This window comes from Python bivittatus, unplaced genomic scaffold (assembly GCF_059951505.1).
Source record: "Python bivittatus isolate LINGU-HERP-01145 unplaced genomic scaffold, Pbiv_v1 ctg000000_np1212, whole genome shotgun sequence".
In the NCBI taxonomy this organism is placed as follows: domain Eukaryota; kingdom Metazoa; phylum Chordata; class Lepidosauria; order Squamata; family Pythonidae; genus Python; species Python bivittatus.
Window position 1 is genome coordinate 5386603 of NW_028277028.1, and position 23355 is coordinate 5409957.

The 23355-nt window shown below is 37.0% G+C and overlaps 1 protein-coding gene across 1 annotated transcript; it reads left to right on the plus strand.

Moving 5' to 3' along the window:
• The first annotated feature begins 9124 nt into the window (after positions 1 to 9124).
• On the plus strand, positions 9125 to 19751 carry CD8A (CD8 subunit alpha). The gene is made up of 6 exons (XM_015887962.3): positions 9125 to 9231; positions 14296 to 14640; positions 15268 to 15372; positions 16552 to 16659; positions 17180 to 17216; positions 17727 to 19751. Exons 1-6 carry the CDS (start codon positions 9186 to 9188, stop codon positions 17779 to 17781), a joined length of 696 nt encoding a protein of 231 aa, XP_015743448.1. The 5' UTR covers positions 9125 to 9185; the 3' UTR covers positions 17782 to 19751.
• Positions 19752 to 23355: the final 3604 nt, after the last annotated feature.

Below are 23355 nucleotides of genomic sequence, written 5' to 3' on the forward strand. Positions count from 1 at the left end.
TGTGCAGAAGTTGCATGTAAATGTGTCAGCTGGACCATTATCCAGTGTAAAGTATGTGGATTCTATGATGCATGTACAAAAAATCTACATTGATTGCCAGTACAGCTTGGATATGCTCACGAACCAGATTGAGAGGGCCCGTCTTCATGATTCAGGCTTTGTTATGTCCCAACTCATCATGGAGGTAGCCTACATTGGTCATTATTTATTCCAGTTTTAAAATCCATTTTCCATGTTCTCTCAACTTGTCTTAGCACACACATTACCTTTCATACATCATGGAGATAATATGGCCAGGGACTCATATCTGCTGAGCTCCTACTGGCTGCTGCAGGAATGCACTCCCCCCATCAGGTCACTGGGTACTACCCTCTGTGGCCATTTTGGGCTGCAGGGGAAACCAGAAACCTGGTTTTGGCAGGGGTATCTGTCACTTGTTGATTAGGTGAGTTAAATATTGTAAGAAATAAAATCGTTCCATCCTTAAAATGAAGAGAAGGCTTGCAGAATCAATTTCTGTAAGAGTTTTGTTTTGACGATCCCAAGGGTTTCCAAGGACGTACTCTGTCCCATAATAAAATGGTTTTACTAAAGAAACATGCACCTCCCACTTGTGCTACTGTGTGCTCTGAGTAGGAGAATCATCTGCACCAAGAGGACTGACAGATTAGAAGTAGTAATGATCAGACATGGCATAAACCAACAGCTGGTGGAGACTGCAAAGTGCTTTTTTAAAACAAAAAATGAGCAGAGCAAATATGATTTCGCCTCCTGCTGCTACTGTCTCCCAATGTAGTAGAAAGTACCAAGTCACTGTATTGACTGGCCAACTGGCTTATTGCTTCATGCCTGGATTTGAAGGTAGTGACCCTAATATTTCTTAATATACAAACTGGATAGATAAGAGGGTAGGTCCTCTTGTTCAAGCACAAAGAACAAGAGCTGACTTTTTCCACTGACAGTTTACGAAGCTTGCGGTGGTGAGGCATGAAATCTAGCATAGCACCACCTGGGTATTGTTAGATGGGGCTCTGCTGCCTTTCTCAACCTTGGTGGGGTTTTACAGTCCCACTAACCAAGCTTGAGGTTTCCTGTTATTTTGCAAACGTCCTGCCTTTCTTTTACAGCCTCTTCTCATCAGTATTATAAAGAACGCCTTGGGGACATTGAAAAAGAATTCCATTCCCAGTCATAACCTCAATAGCTTTGGGGAGAGGTTGATAAGAATACTATTACTAACAACAATAACAACAACTGCTAATTAAAGTCTTGTAGACCTTTCTGCATGAAGGTAATTCTGAAAGGCATCCTTGGCTGGCCATTTGCCTCATTTTTCAGACTCTCTATTGGTTCCATTTCTTCCAAAAATAAAATCATAAGTACACCTATTCCAAAGCATAAATAGAGCCTTCTGATAAACCAATTGGTTTAGATACTAAAGGACTGTGGACCAAAATGTAATACCAGATCCAAGAATTGTATAGCAATTCTTACAGGTCAGAGTTCTTCAGTTTCAGGTTTCAGGATCTTTATCATGTTAGCATTATAGTATATCACCTCAAAACAAAAATTAAAACCTTTTGACTTTTCAAACTCAACAATTTACACATTTTCTATAAAAAATTCATGAGAAGTTTCTTTGGCCTCAGGGATTCCAACACATACAGAGCAGGTCTATCATCTATTTTGCAAAAACTATAACAAGCAGACTTATTCAGATGTCAGAACTTTGTCTCTTTACAAGGATTGTGGGCTGAAGATTTTCCAGATAAGATTTGCCAAACAAGATTGCCAGATTCTGTCTGTTTCTACTGGTACATGTATTCTTCCCCATCAAAGATTGTTCCATTAGTAGGAACAAAAGGCTTTTTATGAAGTCTTACATGTATATGCACACCCCGTTATGAGTTCAGAGTTAACTTGGAAATGATTAAACATTCATGGGCTCTTAGTACATATTGCTTTAAACACCTATAATAATTTTTAAAACCCCAGAATTATCATTTTAATAATGTTTTCAAAAGGGATACATAAACAGGGCAACATCAAAGATGTATGAACATTTCATTGTTTACAGTTGTCATATTGCTGTCCCAAGATCTGGTACACCTTATCCTGTCAGATAATTATTCTTTTTGGAAATTCCAAATTACATAAATTGGCGTTCTCCAGTGAGATGCTGATGCACCTGGGACAAGATCAGGCAACGGTAGCTCTTAAACAAAGATTTCTTGAGATAGAATTACAAACAGAATATACCAAGATGTCACTTGGAGCTCAACTGGGGCACAGTGAATTTCATTTTAAACCAGCATGACATCTGGCCCAGTTTACAAATAGCAAACTGTGAGGGGCCTTTACACTATTGCAGTTTGATATCAGCATTGTTAGAGGGTAGATATCACAAAATCCTCTATGCTGAAAGGCTCTGTCTCTGCAGAAATGGGAGCACTGAATTACAGAATGATATCCTGCTGTAATTGTAATTTTTACTGAGACACCCACAGTAGCCCATTCCCAGGTCAGACCAAATACAGTAATTCTAATTTATGGCCTATCAAAGCAACTGCCTATAGCAGTGTTGTGCAAACTTGGCCACTTTAAGATGCTGGCTGGGGAATTCTGGGAGTTGAAGTCCACTCATCTTAAAGTGGCCAAGTTTGGACAACACTGGCCTATAGAAACTAAATGGAATCATGTGAAAGTGGTATCTGTATTTCTAGTGCTGGAAACCAACAGTGCCAAGGTTCTGGTTGATCTTAGTAGAAAACAGAATGCTGAACTGGATGCTTTCTTATCTGATTCATCAAAGTTAGTTCTTCCATGCTGCATTCCTATGAATAGCATTTGTAAGTATTCTTCAAGCTTTCAGGATGATTCATATTGGAACGATTCATTGTTGAATGCTTTAGGACTCTGCCTTTCAATGCACTTTACCCCAAATGGACTGATTATGTACCGACAGCAGGCTTCCCCAACATGAAGCTCTCCATTTATGTTGGATTTTAATGGCCATAATCCCACCAGCTGTTCTACCGGCTGGAAGCTATACTGGTTATAGACCAACAGCAGAGGCTGACTTAGTGTTCAAATCCAGTGTATGCTAGTTGGTTCAGTTCTTAAGATTTTCTAGTTATTTCTCACCTCTTCCACTTTGCTTTTCTCAGAAGCACAAAGTAACCACAATATAACCACAGCTGAGCTATATCGTATTCCTATGCTTTTCTGACAGTTGACTACACGTACAAAGCAGATGTTCTATTGTTTATCCACTGGACATAAACATTAAGAAAAATACATGTTTTCAATTATTTTTTTTAATACTTTTTAAAATATTTTTTTAAATACTTTTTATTTACTTAGGCAGTTCTGACCAAGGCACTTGCTTTGAATTAAAAGCAGAGGGAGGGAATTACAGCACTGTTTATTTCCCAGTACAACAGCAGCATCCAAAGTATGTGTATATGTTTATGACTCTGTGTGTGTATGTGTGTGTATTCACACACAGTTGTATTCATGCTGATAATACATTTTAATTGTAAAATTACAATAAAAGTTATAGTAAGGACAGAACATAGTAAAACAAACTGGCTTCAGGTTGGCTAAGGAGAGAGATGAGGCTGTATACTCTTTCCTTATTTATTCAGCCTACATGCTGAATATATATTGAGGAAAGTGGGACTAGAAGAAGAAGTACAATTTTAAAATTGGAGAAAGAAACATCAATAACTTGTACTATGTTGATTATTCCAATAGCTGAAAATGTAAATGATCTGAAAGCTGTAGTAATAAAAATCAAGGAGCATAGGGACTAAGATTATTTCTTTATTTATTAAATTTATATAGCCACCTATCTCGTGCTTTTGAATCTGGGTGGCACACACAATTAAAACAGAAAGCCAAACAATCTACATAATTAAAACAGAGCCATTAAAATACAGTTAAAAACAGTTAAAAACTATAATAACAAAAGTCAGGGAAGAGTACATTCTAAACTTATACAAAATACAACCATTTAACGGGCTTCACACTTCCATGGGATCTCCAGGCCTGATCGCAGAACCATGTTTTAAGGGCCTTCCAGAAGGCCAGTAGGGTTGAGGCCAATCTCACCTCGGGAGGAATGATGTTCCAAAAGGTGGGTGCCACAACAGAAAAGGCTCTCCTCCTAGCTCTCACCAAACGAAGCTCCTTCACCAACAGGACCTGCAACATACCCCTCCTGCCAGACCACAGACTAGGCCCATATTATCATATCTTGGACATACTATGCAAAGGCCCTGCTCCACTGAAAAGCCCATAATGCTGAGAAAGGTGGAAGGAAAAAGAGAAGAAGAGGTTAAACAAGGTGGAGAGTCTCAATTACATTAGCAACAGGTGCACAGTTGGAAGACCTGAAGGGCTAGGTTGGGGACAGATCATCATGGAGATGGTATAAGTGGTCACTAAAAATTGACTCTAACTTAATGGTGCATAATCAAACAGCTGGAAAATGAGGCAATGAAAAACATGTTATGCATGGCAGAAGGCCACCCTTTATTTTGCACATGTTTAAACTACACAAAAATGCATCATCAAAACCAGATACCTAGAACCATTTAACATGGATACCAAGGCTTCTTCAATATATTCCAATATATATATATATATATATATATATATATATATATGAATATATTATTATATATTATAATATATATATATTATAATATATATATATTATATTATAATATATATATATATATATATATGAATATATTATTATATATTATAATATATATATATTATAATATATATATATTATATTATAATATATTATATATTATATATATATATATTGCACTTGGAATATATTCCAAGTGCAGTTATTTGAAACCACAGATAACAAGAATGTGGGTCACCTGTATACAATGTAAAATAATACCAAAACAATTGATTAAAAGGTCTTGAATCTGTGCTGAATCCCTGGTGCAGCAATACTTTGCTTAATCTGGTTGATGCTAACAGACAATAACTTACTAAATTTTTCTATCTTTTCCCAATATCATTGCCTGATGCAATGCAATAAACACTCTGTATTGGAAGCATAAAGCTTATTCAGTTCATATTTAGAGACCAAATATCTTTATCAAGAGATTAATGGATGCATAGTTAATAATTCTTTAACTTTCTCCTCTAAAAATTAACTTCAGCCAATGTTTGTTTCTTTTTATGAGAAATGTATGTGATAATTAATGCTTTATATTATCCTGTACAAGTCCCTATTAATGTGAAAAGCTCTACCATCTCCTGTTTCATCTGCTTAATAAAATCTTTATCTTTTATCTGATATGCACTGAAGGACCATTTTAAAAATGTATTTAAATTTAAATTTATTGAAATATTATTGAAAAAAGCAAGTTGTTTCACAGGGACATGATGTGAAATTGTGATATCCCTTGACATGTTTCAACTTCAGAGATCAAAGATTGAGATATTGGTAAATATTCTAGCCAAAAGCTGTTCCTGTCTACGGAAGAAAAAAAATATAATTCCAATTAAGAAGGGTTAAGAAATACCAAAAATCTACTAAATTAAATTCAGATATGTAATCTTACAAAATATTACAAATCTGAGAATGCAGTTTGGGTGGTAGAATCTAAAAAGAATCAAAAGTTGATTCAGATCATCTCCCTATTCTATGGCATGCCAGCATAGTATGCAAGTGTTGAAAACAATTGTAGTTTTGCTGGAGAATCTGTAGTTTGACTATACAAATTCAGGAGTACTAAATGCTATCAATGACCTGTGATGGTATTAAAAAGTGACCTTCTCCATCTGATATTTCTTCTTCAACAGTTTACCAAATCTAGCACATTTTGAATTACCACCTTACATTTTCCTGTAAAAGCTGTATATCTTTATGCAGGTTAGGAATCTCCTGCAAAAAAAAAAAAAATCAATTTCAGTTCCCAGCTTTTTAATTCAGCTACATTTGTCTGAAATGACCCTAACTCTTTTAACATTCCATGATAAAAGGGAAATTGCTATTAGGTATTTTTAAAAAGTGACAAGAAAAAAAGGCATATGCCAGATTCATCCATGCTGTATCTGAATCAAAACAATGAGAAAAAATAAAATGATTTTTAAAAAGAATAGTGATAATTTTTTAAAAAGTGTAAATCCAGATTGGCACTAGTCAGACATTATACAACACTTGCCTACATCAATTAATCAATTAATCAAATTATTGTTGATATTACCTGAACCAATGGGAGGGAAAACGGAGACAGTTCTTCAGATTAAGCTATTAAAATATATTAAACTTAAATGAAAGCAGATTTACAGGAAGACCAAAAAGGAAAAGCCAGGGAGGAGGTGTAGAAAGAGGAGTAGAGAAGAAAAAAAGGAGGACAGAGCCAGCTGTAAAACAAACTGAAATTTGTAACTGTTCCCAGTAGCCAAGGTCATATAGATATAAAAAGCAAATGTGTAATTAAGAGCCAGAGTTAAAGAAATGCCCACAAGTAAACATAATAGCAAAACATGAGAAAAATAAAAGATACTCCTTCCCCTTCCAAAGTAAATTACAGAAGAAGTATGTTCTTCAGCTTTCACATGATAATTTCAAACCAAAACAACAGTAAACCTGATTAAATATTAAAGATTCTTCTCTCAAGTAATATATCTTGTGATATTAAACTTAAGCTGGTCCAAAAGTTTAGAATGAATTTTTAGTATTCTCAGCCTTTGCTCCATCTCTACCCCTCCATCTTTGCTTTAGGAGGCAGGGTGGAAGTTCCGCACTAGTGTTCAAGGTCATTAATTCAAGAGAGCAAACTGAAACATCATTCAGATACAACAGAAGTTGTGCTGATGAAGGTGTCCATTGATTTGGAGTTAGGCCTCATTATCATTATTAGCGTTGATATAGAGGGGAAATTTTGGTGACGTCTGGTTTCTCATTTTTCCAGAACTGTTTATTTCACCCCATTTCTGCATCAGTTTGCAATTTTAAAACACCACTGCTAGAGTTTTCCTTATGTAAACATCTTTGCATCCATGCTTCCCAAGTGATTTTCACAAATGTTTTCTCTAATATTACATTATTTTCAATTATGGGCACACCTTTCAATATGCTTTTAATTAATGTATTATTTTTGTGTGTGCTTTCTGACTGGAGAACTACATTACAAAAACAAAATGAAAAAAAAAAAACAATTTTAGTTATTACCACTTGCTAAACATCTTAACAGGTAAAGCTATGGTGAAGCATATTTTCTGTGGCTAGCGGCACATTTTCTTCATTGTGGCTTGAAAGAGAATGGTAGAAAATGCCAAGAACTAAAACTGAGATTGTGAGATGTATCTTTGATGAAGTATGCAATATGGGGTTCCCTCTGTGTACTGCATACTACACAGTCGAACCAGAATGCTTTTCTGCTGGCCTAGATACAGTCTAGGCTAGCTCAATATAGTCCAGGAGAGCTTCACCCCAGTACCTTATCAAGTACCAAGATAATAGACGATGCTTATATAAAGCAGCCTCCACTAGAGTTGATGCCAAACTGGCACTACTGAAGTGAAAATATCCCTGACTGATTATTTTGGATGATAGTGGAATCATGAGAAATGTCTGAAAATATCTGACTTAATTCCATCTCAAATTGAAGCTCAGGGTAGTGCCTGGATGGGAAACCATATTGTTGCAAAGCTTTGCAAAGGGAACTAAGAGTGATTTTAGTTCTGTACTATTTTCTAGAAAATTATCAGTCTCAAAACAATAACATCTCCCTAACTACTATATTTATATCACTTCTTTAGCATGGAAAATGATTCATTTAATACCCTGTACTCATAACTATTTTCTCTTTGGATCCACCACTATTCCCTCATTTTTAGGAGTTTATTTTTCCCTGGGTGTAAATATCCTTTCTAATTACACTTCAGCTCTTTCTTTGGTTCTATCAGCAATGGTGTCTCTGCTCATGACAGTAGGAGCCCCCCGTCTGCTACTTTTCTTGCTGCTTTCAGTGCCAAATAAAAGTATTTCTCAATTCTCCCATCACATCCTAAGCAGTCTTCTAGGATCAATGAAACATAAGCAGTATGAGATTTAACAATCTATTACGATGAAACGTTTGCTCACTGAAAAGCTAAAGAATACTTTCATCATCATCCCAGTTATCCCAACTTAATCTCAATTAGAATTAGAATTATAGAAACCAATAAGCCCATCCGGACTCCTTTAAAATAACAGCATATAGAGAAAATAAATAAAAGTAATACTGGAATATTATTTCATGTGTAAAAAAGGTAAGCAAGCAAAGCCCAAGGTTGATGGCACAAAGAGATAAAATGATCATCTTAACTCCTCCAAAATATTTCACCAGATATTTTGAAATTACAGAAATGTGTTCCTTTTCTGTAATGTATTTGTTTGTGCTATGAGTGCTACCACACATTGATTGGCACTGGCGGACTTCCATCTTTGCAGTACGATATGCAATTTGGCCCTATATAACCAGAGCCTCTGTTCATCATCTATGCACCAGTTCTAAGGAATATGCCATATATACTGATTCTGATTATCATATCATTCCAAAAAGATGTTATAGTATTACCATCTCAGAAAATGTATTGGAGATTAGCCTGTAATGTCTCACATTTCCAGCAATCAACATTTGTTCAGATACCCAAACAGCATAGCATTTGGAGACCCTGTGCATTTTGAGGAGTATTTTTGTTAGATAATAGAGATCAAAGATGGACATCTTTAGAGCTGTCAGGTAGTGTTACTTCATGATGATTTTAATGTTGATTTAACCTCATTATTCCAGCTGAATGTACATACATTATGCAGAGCTGCTATCAAACGGTACATGGGAGTTTCTGGGACAGTCACAGGAGGCTAACCTAAATTTATGGACCATTGATTTTGCATAACTTTTTAACTGTTTCCCATTTTGTTTATGATCTGAATAAGCAAACTAACTGATTACCTTCAATTTTGCATAAAAATCTACCAGATGCCCCTTCAGGTTATTCTTGTTCAATTCTGCTCATTGGAAAACTCAAAACTCTACTGAGAGGGAGGGGAAGTAGCTGACATCACATCCTTTTCCACTAACGGAGACCCATTTCATCCATCAAGGTAATTATAATTCTCCTGTGCCTTTTCTAAAGACGGATTGCAAAAACAGAAAATGGCCAGAATTCTTTCTGTCCTATGGCTCCTTGGTCAGTTTTTATGTGAGTATGATGTTACTACTTGGGGTGGATGGTGGAGGGGAGGAGGGATCTTTAAATCAGCAGGAACTGAAGAACTTTAAAAAGTACTTTGAACATAATACCAGACTCCAGTCGGTCTCTAAAGACATGTACATTTCTTTTCTTTGTCAGAAAAATCAGAATCCAAGGCTGTATAACAAAAATAAGTCCAGCCTATCTCAAACTGTTGTAGTTGTGAGAAAGAAATGAAGGGGGAATCCATAGGTAAGCCAAAGGCGGGATACAAATCTAACTTGTTATTACTGTTATGTTGTTGTTATCTCTACAAGTCTGATTTTTTAAACAAGAATTACCATGTGGGATGGTTGGATAAAGGTGAGGAGGCTACCACTGAGAAAAAAAGACAGATAGATAATTGAAGTAGAAAACAGATTTAATATATGAGAAAAAAATAAATACTGTACATGCATGCATTCCCACATACCTATCACACTATTCCTTTTCAGGATAAGCAATATTGAGAGATACAATAGAAATAATATGTTTAAAAATTAAAAGCACAAGATAACTAAAAGGAAAGGAAACATAGCAAAGTATAGTTTGCACAAAACTACTTACTATTCCTCTCCATACCAATCTGTTCCTGGAAGACCATTTTTGCTTTTACGATGTCCACGCACTGTTTCATACATTGCCTGTTATTCTTTAGAGTTCTCATCTCTTTCTTTTCCAGTTCATGAGTTCCATCCAACCCCACCTTTCTTGGTCTTCCCCTTCCTCTAACACATGTATTCATTGTTTCTTCCTCCCTTCCTTCAAATATTTATTTTGCAATTCAGTCCTCATTCATTCTTACTTGAACAAATAGTCATTCCTTCCAACAGACCATATACTACCCATTACTTTTCTACCAACATTTGCATGTATGCAAACATTCTACAAATTAATATTTGTAAGAGCAACAAATTAATTTACTTGCTCATTTTTTGCCATTTACATATATAAAACTCATGATCAAATACAGCTACTTGATCTTTGACTTATTAACTGTCTGATCCATATACCTCATTGCATCACACAAGCTAACTTTTACTACAATCCTCTGCATACAAAGTACATGTACTTTCACATTCCCAATCAGCACATCTGTAATTTCACCAGTTTTTCCATAAATACATTAAACTACCAAAAGAGTTGGTTTTTGTTTTTGCAGCTATAATTATAGTTTACTACTCTGAAAATTCAAAATCTGATATCAAATATCTGCATCTTTGCCACATGAATAGTTTAGTAAGGAAACAGGAGTTTTTAAGCAATTATTTAAAATTTATCTATTTCAACACTGGTATTAAATGTCTTGGAAGCATGTAACAAAACATAGTCAACACAAGGAGTTTCAGCATTAATATATGGAAAACTGGAGTTTTGCTTAAAGGGATTCGTCTCTCTGGATAAAAAATATATTCAGACGTGGTTCTGGCATAATTTTAATTTTTAAAAAAACCTTCAAACAAAATTGACATTGTAATACAGAATTTTCAGAGAGAAAATTTACCTGTGTGGTCACTAGGAGTTGAAAATGATGGCGCACAATCAAGCAAGCAAGCACAGAGTTCAGCATAAGAAAACTGGAAGGTTTTACCACACTGAACTCTGTGCACAATCATGATCAGTAAATTCAATGTAATTCTTCCAAATTAAAATGATATGTCTATTTACTTTAATAGAAAGAGGGGGGAGTATTAGGGTATTCAAAAATATTTTAGATGCTGAAGTACTACAATATTTAGTTGAATAGTTTAAAGGATGTAATGAAAAATTGACTGAAATGAAGCTAAGTGGTACGAATGAGAACAGGCAAAAGAAAGATTTTCCACCCATTGTTAAACTACGGCATTTCCTACTGTAAGACATGGTGTTGGCCACAAAAATGAGATAGCTTTAAGATGTAATAAGACAAATTCCGGGAGATAATTAGTCACAACCAATGGCTACTATTGTGGATGGCAATATATATCTGGAAATCAGAGATGACCTGCTTTCAAATGTCTGTTTCTCAGCAAGATGAGGGGGAGAGTTCTCATCATGCCCCACTTGTAGGCTTCCCAGAATCACCTGCTTAGCTCCTCTGGAAGTAAGATTGCTGAACTGAGAGGCCGTAGATCTCATCCAGCAGCAGCATTCTTTCCTTGTTACAACAAATCAAATAAACCTTGATTGCTTGACCACTTGATCGATGCTTCTAGGAAGTCCAGCATGACTTGTAAAGGCCATTGAATCTGTCACTTTCTCATGATTTCTCATTTTTCATTTCTAAGTTCAGTTCACTCCATTCCTGTACTAGCTTGAGATGTAAAAAAAATGCATTAAAGTTTGCATGTACTTTGTTGCACATTTTTCCACCCATATGCATTTTTTTGTTTGCAATTTTGCCTCATGAGAACACGTTCTCCTAAGTTTCCTGAATATATACTTTTAGTTGTTTAAATGTGAGGGAACTGTTTCCAAGAACTGTACATTAGTATGGGTGTGCTCTCTCATGCCCACTGCCTCTCTCTCCACATTCTACACATTCTACACACACACACACACACACATTCAGTTGGCAAAGGATACTGAACATTTCAGAGAAATACTTCTACCAAAGGAACTTGCTTCCAGTTCTTTCCATTTCCATTCAGATGTGAACTAAAGCAGTATCTCCCCGTGTCCGGTGACCACGAGCGCCTAAGCGCTCACGTACTCCTCTGCAGTGTGAAAAAGGGCATCGGCCCCGCTCCTGCCCTCAAACTGCAATGGAATGGTGTGGTGACGGATAGCCACCTGCAGTGCAGCTGCTGCTGCATCTGTTTCCCACAGCCCTCCTTCCGAAGGGTGTACAGAGAGGGTAAACCATAGCTACACAAGGCACTCGCAAGCTCTGTTTTGTTGAGGCTAAGATTTTGGGAGGCATATTTGTAGATATGTAGAGCCAGTTTGGTGCAGTGGTTAAGGCACCAGGCTAGAAACCAGGAGACTGTGAGTTCTAGTCCCGCCTTAGGCACAAAGCCATCTGGGTGACCTTGGGCCAGTCACTCTCTCACAACCCCAGGAAGAAGGCAATGGTAAACCACTTCCAAAATCTTGCCAAGAAAGCTGCAGGGACTTGTCCAGACAGTTGCCAGGAGTCAATAATAACTCAAAGGTACACACGCACAGAGCACCTTAGGCAGTGTTGTCCAAACTTGGCCACTTTAAGATGAGTGGACTTCAACTCCCAGAATTCCCCAGCCAGCATAGCTGGCTGGGGAATTCTGGGAGTTGAAGTCCATTCATCTTAAAGTGGCCAAGTTTGGACAACACTGACCTTAGCCTTTTGTAAATACGCATTCTCTGAGCAACCCAAACAACAAGGAAGACATTTTTGATGCCTTGGATTCTGTTTGAACTGATAAAGTACTGTTCATGTCCTTGCTGCAGTACATCGATAAGATCCGGCTGTCCGGACGGGATCCTACACTTGCTTATTTAGTTAACTACATCCCACACTTTCATTCTCCCGAGGATGCATGTGAGCAGCACGCTGCAGTAATCTCCAATAAAAACAATATGAAAGAAGGCACTGAACCAACAGTAAAGTATATCAATGTTGTTAAATGCTTGAAAAATTCAATGTGATTACTACATTATTTTTCCAACTTGAACCCCGTCCACACCACAGTGTGTGAAGCTTCCCATTGTGTTTTTTTACCAGATGGTTTTGATTAATCCATTTTCAAACAGACATAAAAATGTAAAATAAACTAAAAATGAACAATTTACCACACACAAATACAAAAGGAAAGAAAAACATAATACAATAAGAAAATATGTAAAAAGAACAAACAAAAAACTGTGATTACAACTATATCCTGAGTTCACCTGATCTTGTAAGTCTTTAAAAAAAAACAACCAACTAAGCTTTCAATGCCGACCAAGCCTGTCCAAGAATTTTTTCCAAAGGGAAAGATAATATGACATTTTCTGATTAACCAAATATATAATTTCTCAAAAATTGCTAAGTCACACATCTCTGAAATCCAATCCTTTATATCTGGAATTAGACTATTTTTCCATTTCTTAAAGATTATTTTTTTTGCTATTATTAGTGCACAAAAACCCATCTTTGTTCTGAACACATTAAATTCCAAGTAGTCAGTATATAATTCAGCACAATATCCATGTCTTAAAAACCAGAGTTTTCTCAATAATTCTGCCAACGTATTGCATAACATTATTCCAAAAGGGGTGTAAGGAGGAGTATGACCATAATATATAAGTTAAAGCACCCTCAAATTTCTTGCAACATCAACATAAATAATGATTAGTCAATCCTTTACAAAACATTCTAGATAGTGTCCAATAGATACAAAACAATGATCTTTTGATGTCTTTACCAATTTTATTAAATATTTAGGGCTTTGTATTCCTAAAGAAATTTCAAAATTTGTCCAAGTTAATATGTCTACTGTGCTGGAATAAATTACCTTTACCTTTGACTTGGTGGGTAAAATAAATGTAATTAAAATGAATGTAACTCCCAGGCTTTAAGTCACAGGACATAAACTTAGTTGGAATCAACCTTTATCCCACTTATATTAAGAGCTGATCTAATTTGCATCGCTAATGATTCTAAGACTAAATTAAAAAGCTTCCCAATGTGTTTTAATACCTCTGCACCTTGTTGCTTTAGCCCATGCTATTTATTTCTTCTTTTAAAATTAGATTTATATCCTGCCTTTCCTCCAAAAGCAAAAGGTAGCACATTGCATTCCTTCCTTTTATTCCCCCCCCCCAATCAGGTTGTTGTACGCTGAGCTGGATAGAGGATGTCATTCCGTGACTGACCAAGACCACCCACTCAGTTCCCATGGCTGAGGGTGGACTAGTACCTGGGTTTCTCCAGTCCTAGATCAGCACTAATCTCAGACCTGTTTAGTACTTTTTCCTTAAGTTCATAGCCTTTCAGCCAAAAAGAGTTCAGCCCAATCCAGCCAATCAGAATGTGGTTCAAATTATTGGGCTGCAATCGGCCAGTGAGCAACTGAACTTGTCTCCTCTCTCTAGGCTGCTGTAGGTCCCAAACAGACACAATAGACATCAAGATGATCAGCAATCCCCCCCATGCTTTTGGAACCAAAGTGGAATTCAAGTGTGAGTCTAACTACATGGATGCCGGAGTGTTCTGGGTTCTTCAGAAATCAGATGGTACACACCACTTCATCTCACATGTTACATCAAGATCTAAAGAGGTAACGGGAATTCTCACAGGCTACAAGTCTTCAAAAACTGGCAACTATTACCAGCTAACTATTGCCAGCTTTCAGGAGAAGCACGAGGCTACCTATTACTGCGTGCGCCATCGCAATCAGAAACTGCTTTTTAGTTCGGGCACCCCAGTCTACCTGCCAGGTAGGTTTCATCATATGCCTTTAAATTCCTCATCTATATGTTCCCTGCCAGATCAGCTTCTACTCTTCTCTTCTTTGTTGTGGTTTTGTCACACATAGGGGGAAAGTAGGATTTTCTAATTTTCTCAGGATTGGGGAGGGGGAAGTTTTGGAAGTATTTTTCCTTTTAACTGTATTAAGTCTGTTTTAGGACCTATTTCAGAAACTACTTCTATCACCAATAAAAGATAGGCTTAGTTAAAGAGGGAGCCAGTACGTCTCACTTTTTTCATGCATCCATTTCATTCATCAGTGTTCAAGCAGTGATACTTTCTCTGGGGAATGAAGTTGAAAAGTGAAGCCAGTACGACTGATTTTTCTGGACTTTAGACACTTCTGAAAATTAAGATTGGGGATGGGGTGGGAGAAGGTCCAGGATGGACTATTACCTTTCTCATCTCAGATATTAAACCAGGAGAGAATTGCTTGGCTCATATGCATTATTTTCCTTTCTCTTGCCTGATTATAACTATGGAGTCATTGAAGACTATGGGGGAGGAACCTTGCTATAAACCATCCAGCCCTCCAGCCATTAGCCATTAGTCAAGAAAACAGAAGAGAAACACTTTTATGTCTATCTTGTTTACAGTGAAAACTACTACCATGCGTCCTACCACCCCACAGCAAATTGTAGTCACCAGCAAAGGACTGATAAGAGAAGAAGCTATGAAATGTCCCAATTCTACAATCATAGGTATGTTTCCTTAACCAACTTAGAAATTAGAGGCCACAACTGAAAGATATACAAAAATATTGCCATATCATTTTAGGCCCTGGGTATAATACAAAAACATGTCCTGCTGCCAACAACCCAAACCTTTGATTTCCATCAGAAGAAGTCATGAGAAATCAGCTCAAGTAAAAATATGCATATCTAATATACCCCTGAGATAGATTACAGAGGAGTTTTACTGTGGTGCTTCGAAGTGTCCTCCTATTATTCCACACCAGAGGCAATGTTTTCTACATCAGTGTTTCATACATCCATCCAAATAGAAGTTCAAAACTCATTCCAAGTTATTAGAGAACCATCTCTGGTTATGGCTGAACATCCCCCAAGCATCCTGATGCTGCTGCTCTGCTTTTCTCTCTCCTGTGGATCTCTTCTTCTCCAGTGGAGTGAACAATGAGAGGAGAAGAGCTCTTTGAGACAGAGCGGAATAAGGCAAGTCAGTTAACAGTGCAAACAACAGCCAGGAGGATGAGGCAGTGCTCATGAGGTGGGTGTGGAGGTTTTAACCTGGAGAAAAAATAATGTATTAATAAGCTGTGCAAAGCTCCCAGTAGTCCTTGGCACTGTGGCTACTTGAAGATCCCAGCCACTACTGCTGTTCAGCTAAAACACTACACAATTCATAATACCATTTCAACAGATCAGGAGTTGAAGGTACAACTTCACAACAGGGCCAGATGATTAACCTCTCTTTTTAAATATAGGAACTAAAGGTGATGAAGTGTAGTAGGAAAAGGGTAGCATTCAGGGATCTCTGCCATACTGATAATGCCCTTGTGAAGGTGGGAGGGGAAGTCCAACAGAGCAGGTCTCTGCAATGGTTGTACCCTGGCCTCCTCTCTCTCCCTTCAGGGATCCTTCCCACATGACAGCTGGTGATCATTAACCTGAGGAGGAAAGAGAAGCATCTCCCCCTAAACAAACAAAAGAAATACTGAAAATTACAAAAAGTGCCATATTTTTCCACTATGTTTCTAGGCTGGCAGTCAACAATGTTGCTCTTCTGGTGCAAGTTATACAACGCGAACGTGAAACTCATCATAGCAGAACAAATAAATATCTTAAAATAATGAGATATTATCAAGAACTGGAGGGTTTACATTTGTGAAAGCATTGCTCTTCTTTTGCTTTGTATTTCAGCAAAGACAAATCCAAAAATTATCTCCTGTGAGTTTTATATCTGGGTTCCCTTAGCTGGTGTTTCTCTCCTTCTGCTGATCTTGGTAATCATCATATCAGTGTGCTGTGGTAAGAAAATTTCCTTTAAACTCTGTTTGATGGTTCAACTGCTGACAGTTACTAAGAGATTAGCTTAAAATTAGGCATATATCTACTCATGTAAAGATGGTGCCCATTATAGCCTCTTACTTCACATTTCACATAATTAACTGGTTCACATGATGCATATAGCCATTCTGGAACTGTGAAACATTTCTGGTGGAAATTTGAAACCACTCTGCAGTCCACATGTTTGTATGAAAGAAGAAAATCATAGCTGGCTACCTAAGGAGAGAGAGAGAGAGAGATGCCTACTTCATAATGTTACTGTTATGTGTGTGTGTATATTCTCTCTCTCTCTCTCTCTCTCTCTCTAGATAGATATAGATATAGATATAGATATAGATATAGATATAGATATAGATATAGATATAGATATAGATATAGATATAGATCCATTATGAAGTTGGGTAATATACAAAGGATGAAAGAATAGCAAAACAGTGCAATACCTTATTTATTAAAATGTATATTTTTCTTCCTCCCAAAGGTCCAAGGAGAAGCAAAAGAAAATGTAAATGTAAACGGTGAGTTTTCCATTACGTGCCCCATTCCATATGCTTAAGCTCCACTCACTAGAATGGGATTGAAACATGCTCTCGTTCTCCATGTTGTTTTTTAAAGCTCAATGTTTAATTACAGAATTAGGTTAACATTTGACAGACATGTGCAGCCCAGAGATTGACCTTGTATGAGAAAAAAATTATGAGTTTGGCAGGATGCAAACTGGATAGTTGGCTTTCTGGCACAGATATGCTTACCAGATCTGGGCTGCAAAAATCCATATGACCACAAAGAATTACAACTGTCTGTATCCCGTTTGCTGCTATCTAGTGGCTCTCCAGATTTTTGTAGCCCAGATGCAGTACGCCAATTAAATACACGTTTTGCGCTTGACCATACCCACAGTGAACAGGCAGTCCACCAAGTAATAATCCCTTTTGTGAGAACTTTCAAAATTAAAATGTGCCCATTGTTCCAAAAAGATTGGCCACTTTGGCATGGCATGTCTTTCAAGCTCTGTCTCTTCTTTTTAGACCAACAAATGGAACCAATGGAACGCATACTAAACCATTCCAGAACAATAAGTAGGACTTGCAACTGGATTTCTCCATGCATTCTCAGGGTGTTGTATAAATCCAGCATCACAAACAGACAGACTCTGTTAATAGTTCTCTATTCATATATCAAGGATGAATGTCTTAGATCAGATCTTTGAAATTATATGCTGTAGAAATCTCTTCCCCAACTGTTATATGTTGCACTTGTGAGGAATTGCCAGGTATGTGCTGTTTTAACCTAACTGACAATTCCTTATGAGTAAAAGCCACTGTGCAAGATTTAAGGGATCTGGCAAAGCGATGATTCCACATATTCATTTACTCAGCAAACAGTTTCTCTGTAAATTGACACGAGATGAGTTTTCTCCTGCAGCTGACCACACTGATGGGTTATGAAAATAAAGCTAATAGTTTAGTTTTAAAACAACAGTTTAGAAATGTGTCATAGAAATAACAGAAATGTGTAATCTTATGGTGTTTGTGGTTACAATTATGATAGAAAAACTACAAAGTCAAGGAACATTTAATGGCATTTGTTCTCTGGGTAGCCAGGTAGAAGGGAAGGGAAGCACTATACTGGCATCTTGTCTTTCCATATACACTTAGGTATATATGTGTATTAGTCTTGTTGCAGTTCTCTCCTTTCCTTCCACCCTGGGAGATTTAATGTTTAGTAACCTGGGAGGATGGGTGAAGGGATGCCAGCATGTATATATCAAGAAAATTTTACATCCCAAAATCTCTGAAATAGCCTAGAGAAGGACTGAAAAGAGATAATCTTTTACCACTAGTCAGTGTCAGAAAACAAATGATCCCAGTTTAAGAAGGATTAGAGTATCCTGAAGATCCTGAAGATCCTGAAGACCTTCTAGAGAAGACCTTCTCTAAATTTAGTTCATAGCATCTCACGATAGGACAAGGGAAGACCTTGGCTGAAACTTCAAAGCCAGACAGAATAGTGATTTGACTCAGCATACAGCAACCTTTTTTGAATTTGCTATAGAGAAAATCACAATCATTCTATCTAGAGTGAGATGAAAGAGAAATAGATGTCTTCTACGCCATCAGTCTTTCTATTTGCCTTGCCTGCACTTGAAAACCAACCCACCATTTTTCCACAATGTCCTCTCTGCCCACAGATCTCTAATACTTTCAGGATGATGTTGTCTGTGTGCTGTAGAGAATACCTTCAGCTAACCATTGTTTGCCTTGTGTCAATCCAAGGTATCCAATAAGCTAAGCAGAGATAATGCTAACCGCTCAGTGCTTCCTCTTTCTGTTTCAAACTGGCCAATTACTTGAGTGTACTATCCCCAGAGCTTCCAATGCTCTATGAATACACACCTCTTCATCTTCCATGCCCAACAGCAAAGACTGAAGCAGATGTTATTAAACTAAACTAAATGAAATCCATCTAGGTTCTAGGACATAGCAAGCAGTACCTTCAATGGAAAAACAGATTTCTGCAAGCATAGAGTGAACTCATGAGGTTACCGGTTTCTTCCATTCCTGAAGAGAGGCCAAGTTAATACAAATGGATTTTCCAGGAATAGCAAGGAAGCAGAGCTTTTGGAAATGTATCTCTCTTTGTTCAAAGACAACATCAAGTGTTCAAAGAGATGCATATCAGTTAAAATTAGTATATGGTAGAGCTCACAGAAAGAAAGGGAAATAAGATAAAATGTATCTCAGTTGCTTGTTTCTTTATGAAGTGACTTACCGCAATGCTAGCAAATGCTAGCAAAAAGGTTACCAACATGATGGTTTGCTTGCTAAAAACGAAAGCTTACTTGTATTTCACTCTACAGATATATCACAGCTGGTAATGGAAAAAAGTCTATTACTGACTTCTCATATGTAACAGACTAAATGCATGTGCATTATATTTAAATTTAGGCTTGGCATGTTCTTTCTGTCTGCTCATAGGTGCTTTTACTGAGATCTCCAGAACCTGACCTTGAACACTGTAAAATCTTAAATTGTCCTAATAAAGAAATTAACCTATGGTCTCTTTTTGGATATTTTTACATTATAAAAGTTAATCATAATGGCAGTAAAAGAAAAAATAGTATTAGCCTTGTCAGAGCTCCTCCATTGTACAAATAATAATTTTATGTGTGGTGTGAGAATGGTGAAATATTGTTTGAAGTTTTTTAAAGAAAAGTATTTACCATGGCATGCTTTCTAGCACTGCATTTTCTAGAATTACCTTGCTTTCTTCAATGGTGTCATGAGGAGTAGACCAGACCACCGAGGTTACTCAGTAGACCCCCAAGAGATGGGGGAAAGTAGAAAACATTGCCACCTAGGCTAGCATAAGAAGCTGCAGTCCACCAAATCTGATGCCGCTCAACTCAGCATCTTTGCTTTCTTACTTTTATTTTATGTTTTTAGAGGATAACCAGCCTGGTTCACATTTAATTACTTTTACTTTTAAAATGTATTAGTATATTCTATTTTTTAAAAAAAGCAGTTCCAGGGTATTATTGACTTGCCATAGTGTCAGTGACCCAGAATGTGGTACTGTCCAGAACAGGAGCTCCTATTATTATCATCCTGGCCTCTAAAGTTGATAGAGAATGGGTTAAAAGTAAGGGTAATTCACAACAGGGATGAGGGCAGGTAGGGTTCAACAGTCATGAGTAAAGTTGACCCAGTTAGAAAAAAAGAACTCCAGAAATGAATCTAGAAAAGGAATAGCAATTTAATGCCAAGAAAACCATAACAACATGGCTGCAACATTTAGACACATTTCAGTGCCATATGTTGAGACCATAAGTCCCTCTTGTAGTTACTGGGGAAGAGCACTAAGGTTTCACAAGAAGATCTGGAAAAGATAACAGCCAGACCAGAACCACATGAAAATCTGGTCACTGATTATTCCAATATTCAAAGAGGACTTCTTCATTTTACAAGGACATATACAACGGGAACATGGAATGTAAGAAGAATAAAGAGAAATCTGAAATTGTTATAGCAGAAATGAAGCATTCTCAATTAGATGTTTTAGTGAACTTAGGTAGACAGGATGAAAATCAGATGATTACATGAATCTGATTATGAGACCATTCAAAACAAGGGAATGGCAATGATCCTCAAAAATACATTACCAAGAATGTACATATACACAAGCACATGTCTACTAAAAAGAAGAATACAGAGAGGTAGCCTGGAACTATAGAGCTTATGTTTAGAAAAGCAAAGACTCAGAATGAGTTGAGGTTAGTGAAGAATACCAAGAATACATTGAAAGGGCTTTTTTAGACATGCAAACACACTTATCACACTACTCTCTTTCATGTTAATCAAGATTAGGCAAAGTGTAGAAAAAGTGGAAGGAGGAGGTGTAAATGTAAGAAGTATACAAAGGAAAATGGAGAGAAGAGATAAAAGGAAAGGAAATCTAATCTACTTTATACCAATATTACTCACTCCGTCCCCTCCAAGCCTTTGTATCCTTGCTTCTATCACATCTATACACCAATTCACACATTGCCTTTTGTTCTTTAAAGTTCTCACCTCTTTCTTTTTGAGGATCTCATCAACTCCACCCAATCATAATTTTCTTTGTCTTCCCTTCTTCTTGACCCATTCATTCTTCCTTTATATACTGATTTTGCAATTCAATTCTGATTAACTTGTACATTTACTCTATGGTTAAAAGCCTAAACTGTATGGACTTGCATCCCCTAAATTAGCAGACAGATCACCATGACTCAGATCAGGATGAGGAGAGCTTTACAGGCGCTTACCACATATTGCTCTGAATAACTATTATCTATATGGAGAAATGTTAAAATATGGATGGGATTTCCTAATGAGGCAGTTGTATGGCTTGTTTAATGGGTGTGTGAAGACTGCCTTTGTGCCTTGATGACTGGAAGAATGCCGTTGTTGTTCTGTTCTGCAAGCAAAAAGGTAACAAGAGGGAATACAGGAGAGGTTCGTTTGTTAACTGTGCTGGCTGGGAAAGATGTTTGGCATAATTCTGAATGAGGACATAACCACATTTCCCATTTAAGCTGCTCCTGTCCTCTGCTCATGCCAATTTAAGCACACCTTTGGACAAAAAAAGAGAGAAAAACCCAGGGGGAAAACTAGCTGGCAAGGAAAAGAAAAAATGTACAGTAATTAAAAAAACATAGCATCCTACTATATACTAGGTGAAGATCTTAATCACTATGCTATTTCAGCAATACCAGTAAAGGAAGGCATAGAAATGTTGAGAGTGCAGAGTCAGTGGTAGCTAAGTTGAAGGGGTGCTTCATCCTCTCCAGAGTAGCCAATGAACTGCTAAAGTTAGCCTGCAACAAACTGAAGTGCTCTAGCTGAAAGGGACCGGGGCACTCACACCAATCTATCAGGGAAAAGAGTCCCTTGGAAGTGGAGCAGGAACTCAGGCTCTGAGGTTGTTCTGAAGGATTAACAGAGAGTGATATCATCCACTTCTGCCCCCCAGAAAAGGTTGCCTGCCTGTTCTAGTAATGGGTCTACTGGGCAAAGCAGATAAGCCCTGAAAGTGTATGAGACTGAAAAAAATTAGGGAACTCCAGCATTGTTGTGGTTGTTTTTCTTTTTTTGCCCAGCAAAGGATGTGCAAAGCATATTTTTGCTCCTCAGTAGGTCACTGAACAATACAGAGCAAGAAAGTTACACATTTGTTGATCCAGAGCAGGGTGCTCAGTCTTGCAGCCTATAGTTGTATGTGATCCTCCAAGTTCGTTATTCAGCTGTGAACAATATTTATTAGCCAGCAATAGCAGTGAAAAAGGATACCAACATAGAAAAAAGTATGGTTGTACAATTCTATGCATTATTCTTTTTTATGCATATCACAAGAATTTATGAAATAATTCTTGAAGCTCCTTCAGGCAATTCATGGTTATGCAATGGATCAATGATATCTTACCATTGATTGTACAACATTTGAAGGCACCAGCAGTTTCAATGGTTTTGGTATTAAAAAAGAAGAGTTGTGGAAGGAAAAAAATGTTTTTCCAAGACAAATGGGAAAATTTATGTATCATTTTTCATAGAAATAAAAGGTAAAGTTCAATGCCTTATTTTTCAGCAGTTCCAGTTCCCAAGGAGTATAACATCTTGCATCAATGTATCATGAGCCCTAACTAGAAAATGACTATGAAGAAAATGTTCTACAACTTAAAACAGCATTTGCTACAAAGATCACACCCACACACACCCCACCACCCCAAATATTAACAAGTCTAGGGAAGATTCAGTAAGAAAAGTTCCATGATGAGTGAAATCATAGGTAAATTACCATCACTCTTTACAAAATAATATCTTATAAAGGCCAACAGAGGTTTATCTCCTGGTCTGAGAATGAGATGATTGAACAGATTAAAAAAAAAAAGTTTCTGAAGGCAGAAGCTTATCAGCTAATATAGTTGCCTCTAGAATTTAGCAGATAATATAAAGAAACAGTTGATTCCAATAAGAAAAGACAGTTGTCTTATATCAATGTTTGAGGTACGGCGTGCAGCATTCAGTTGAGGTGTGGATTGTAATTTGAAAATAATTAAAGAATTAAACTAAAAGATACCACAATATTTCAAAGACCAGAACAAATAAGCTGCTTTGCCAT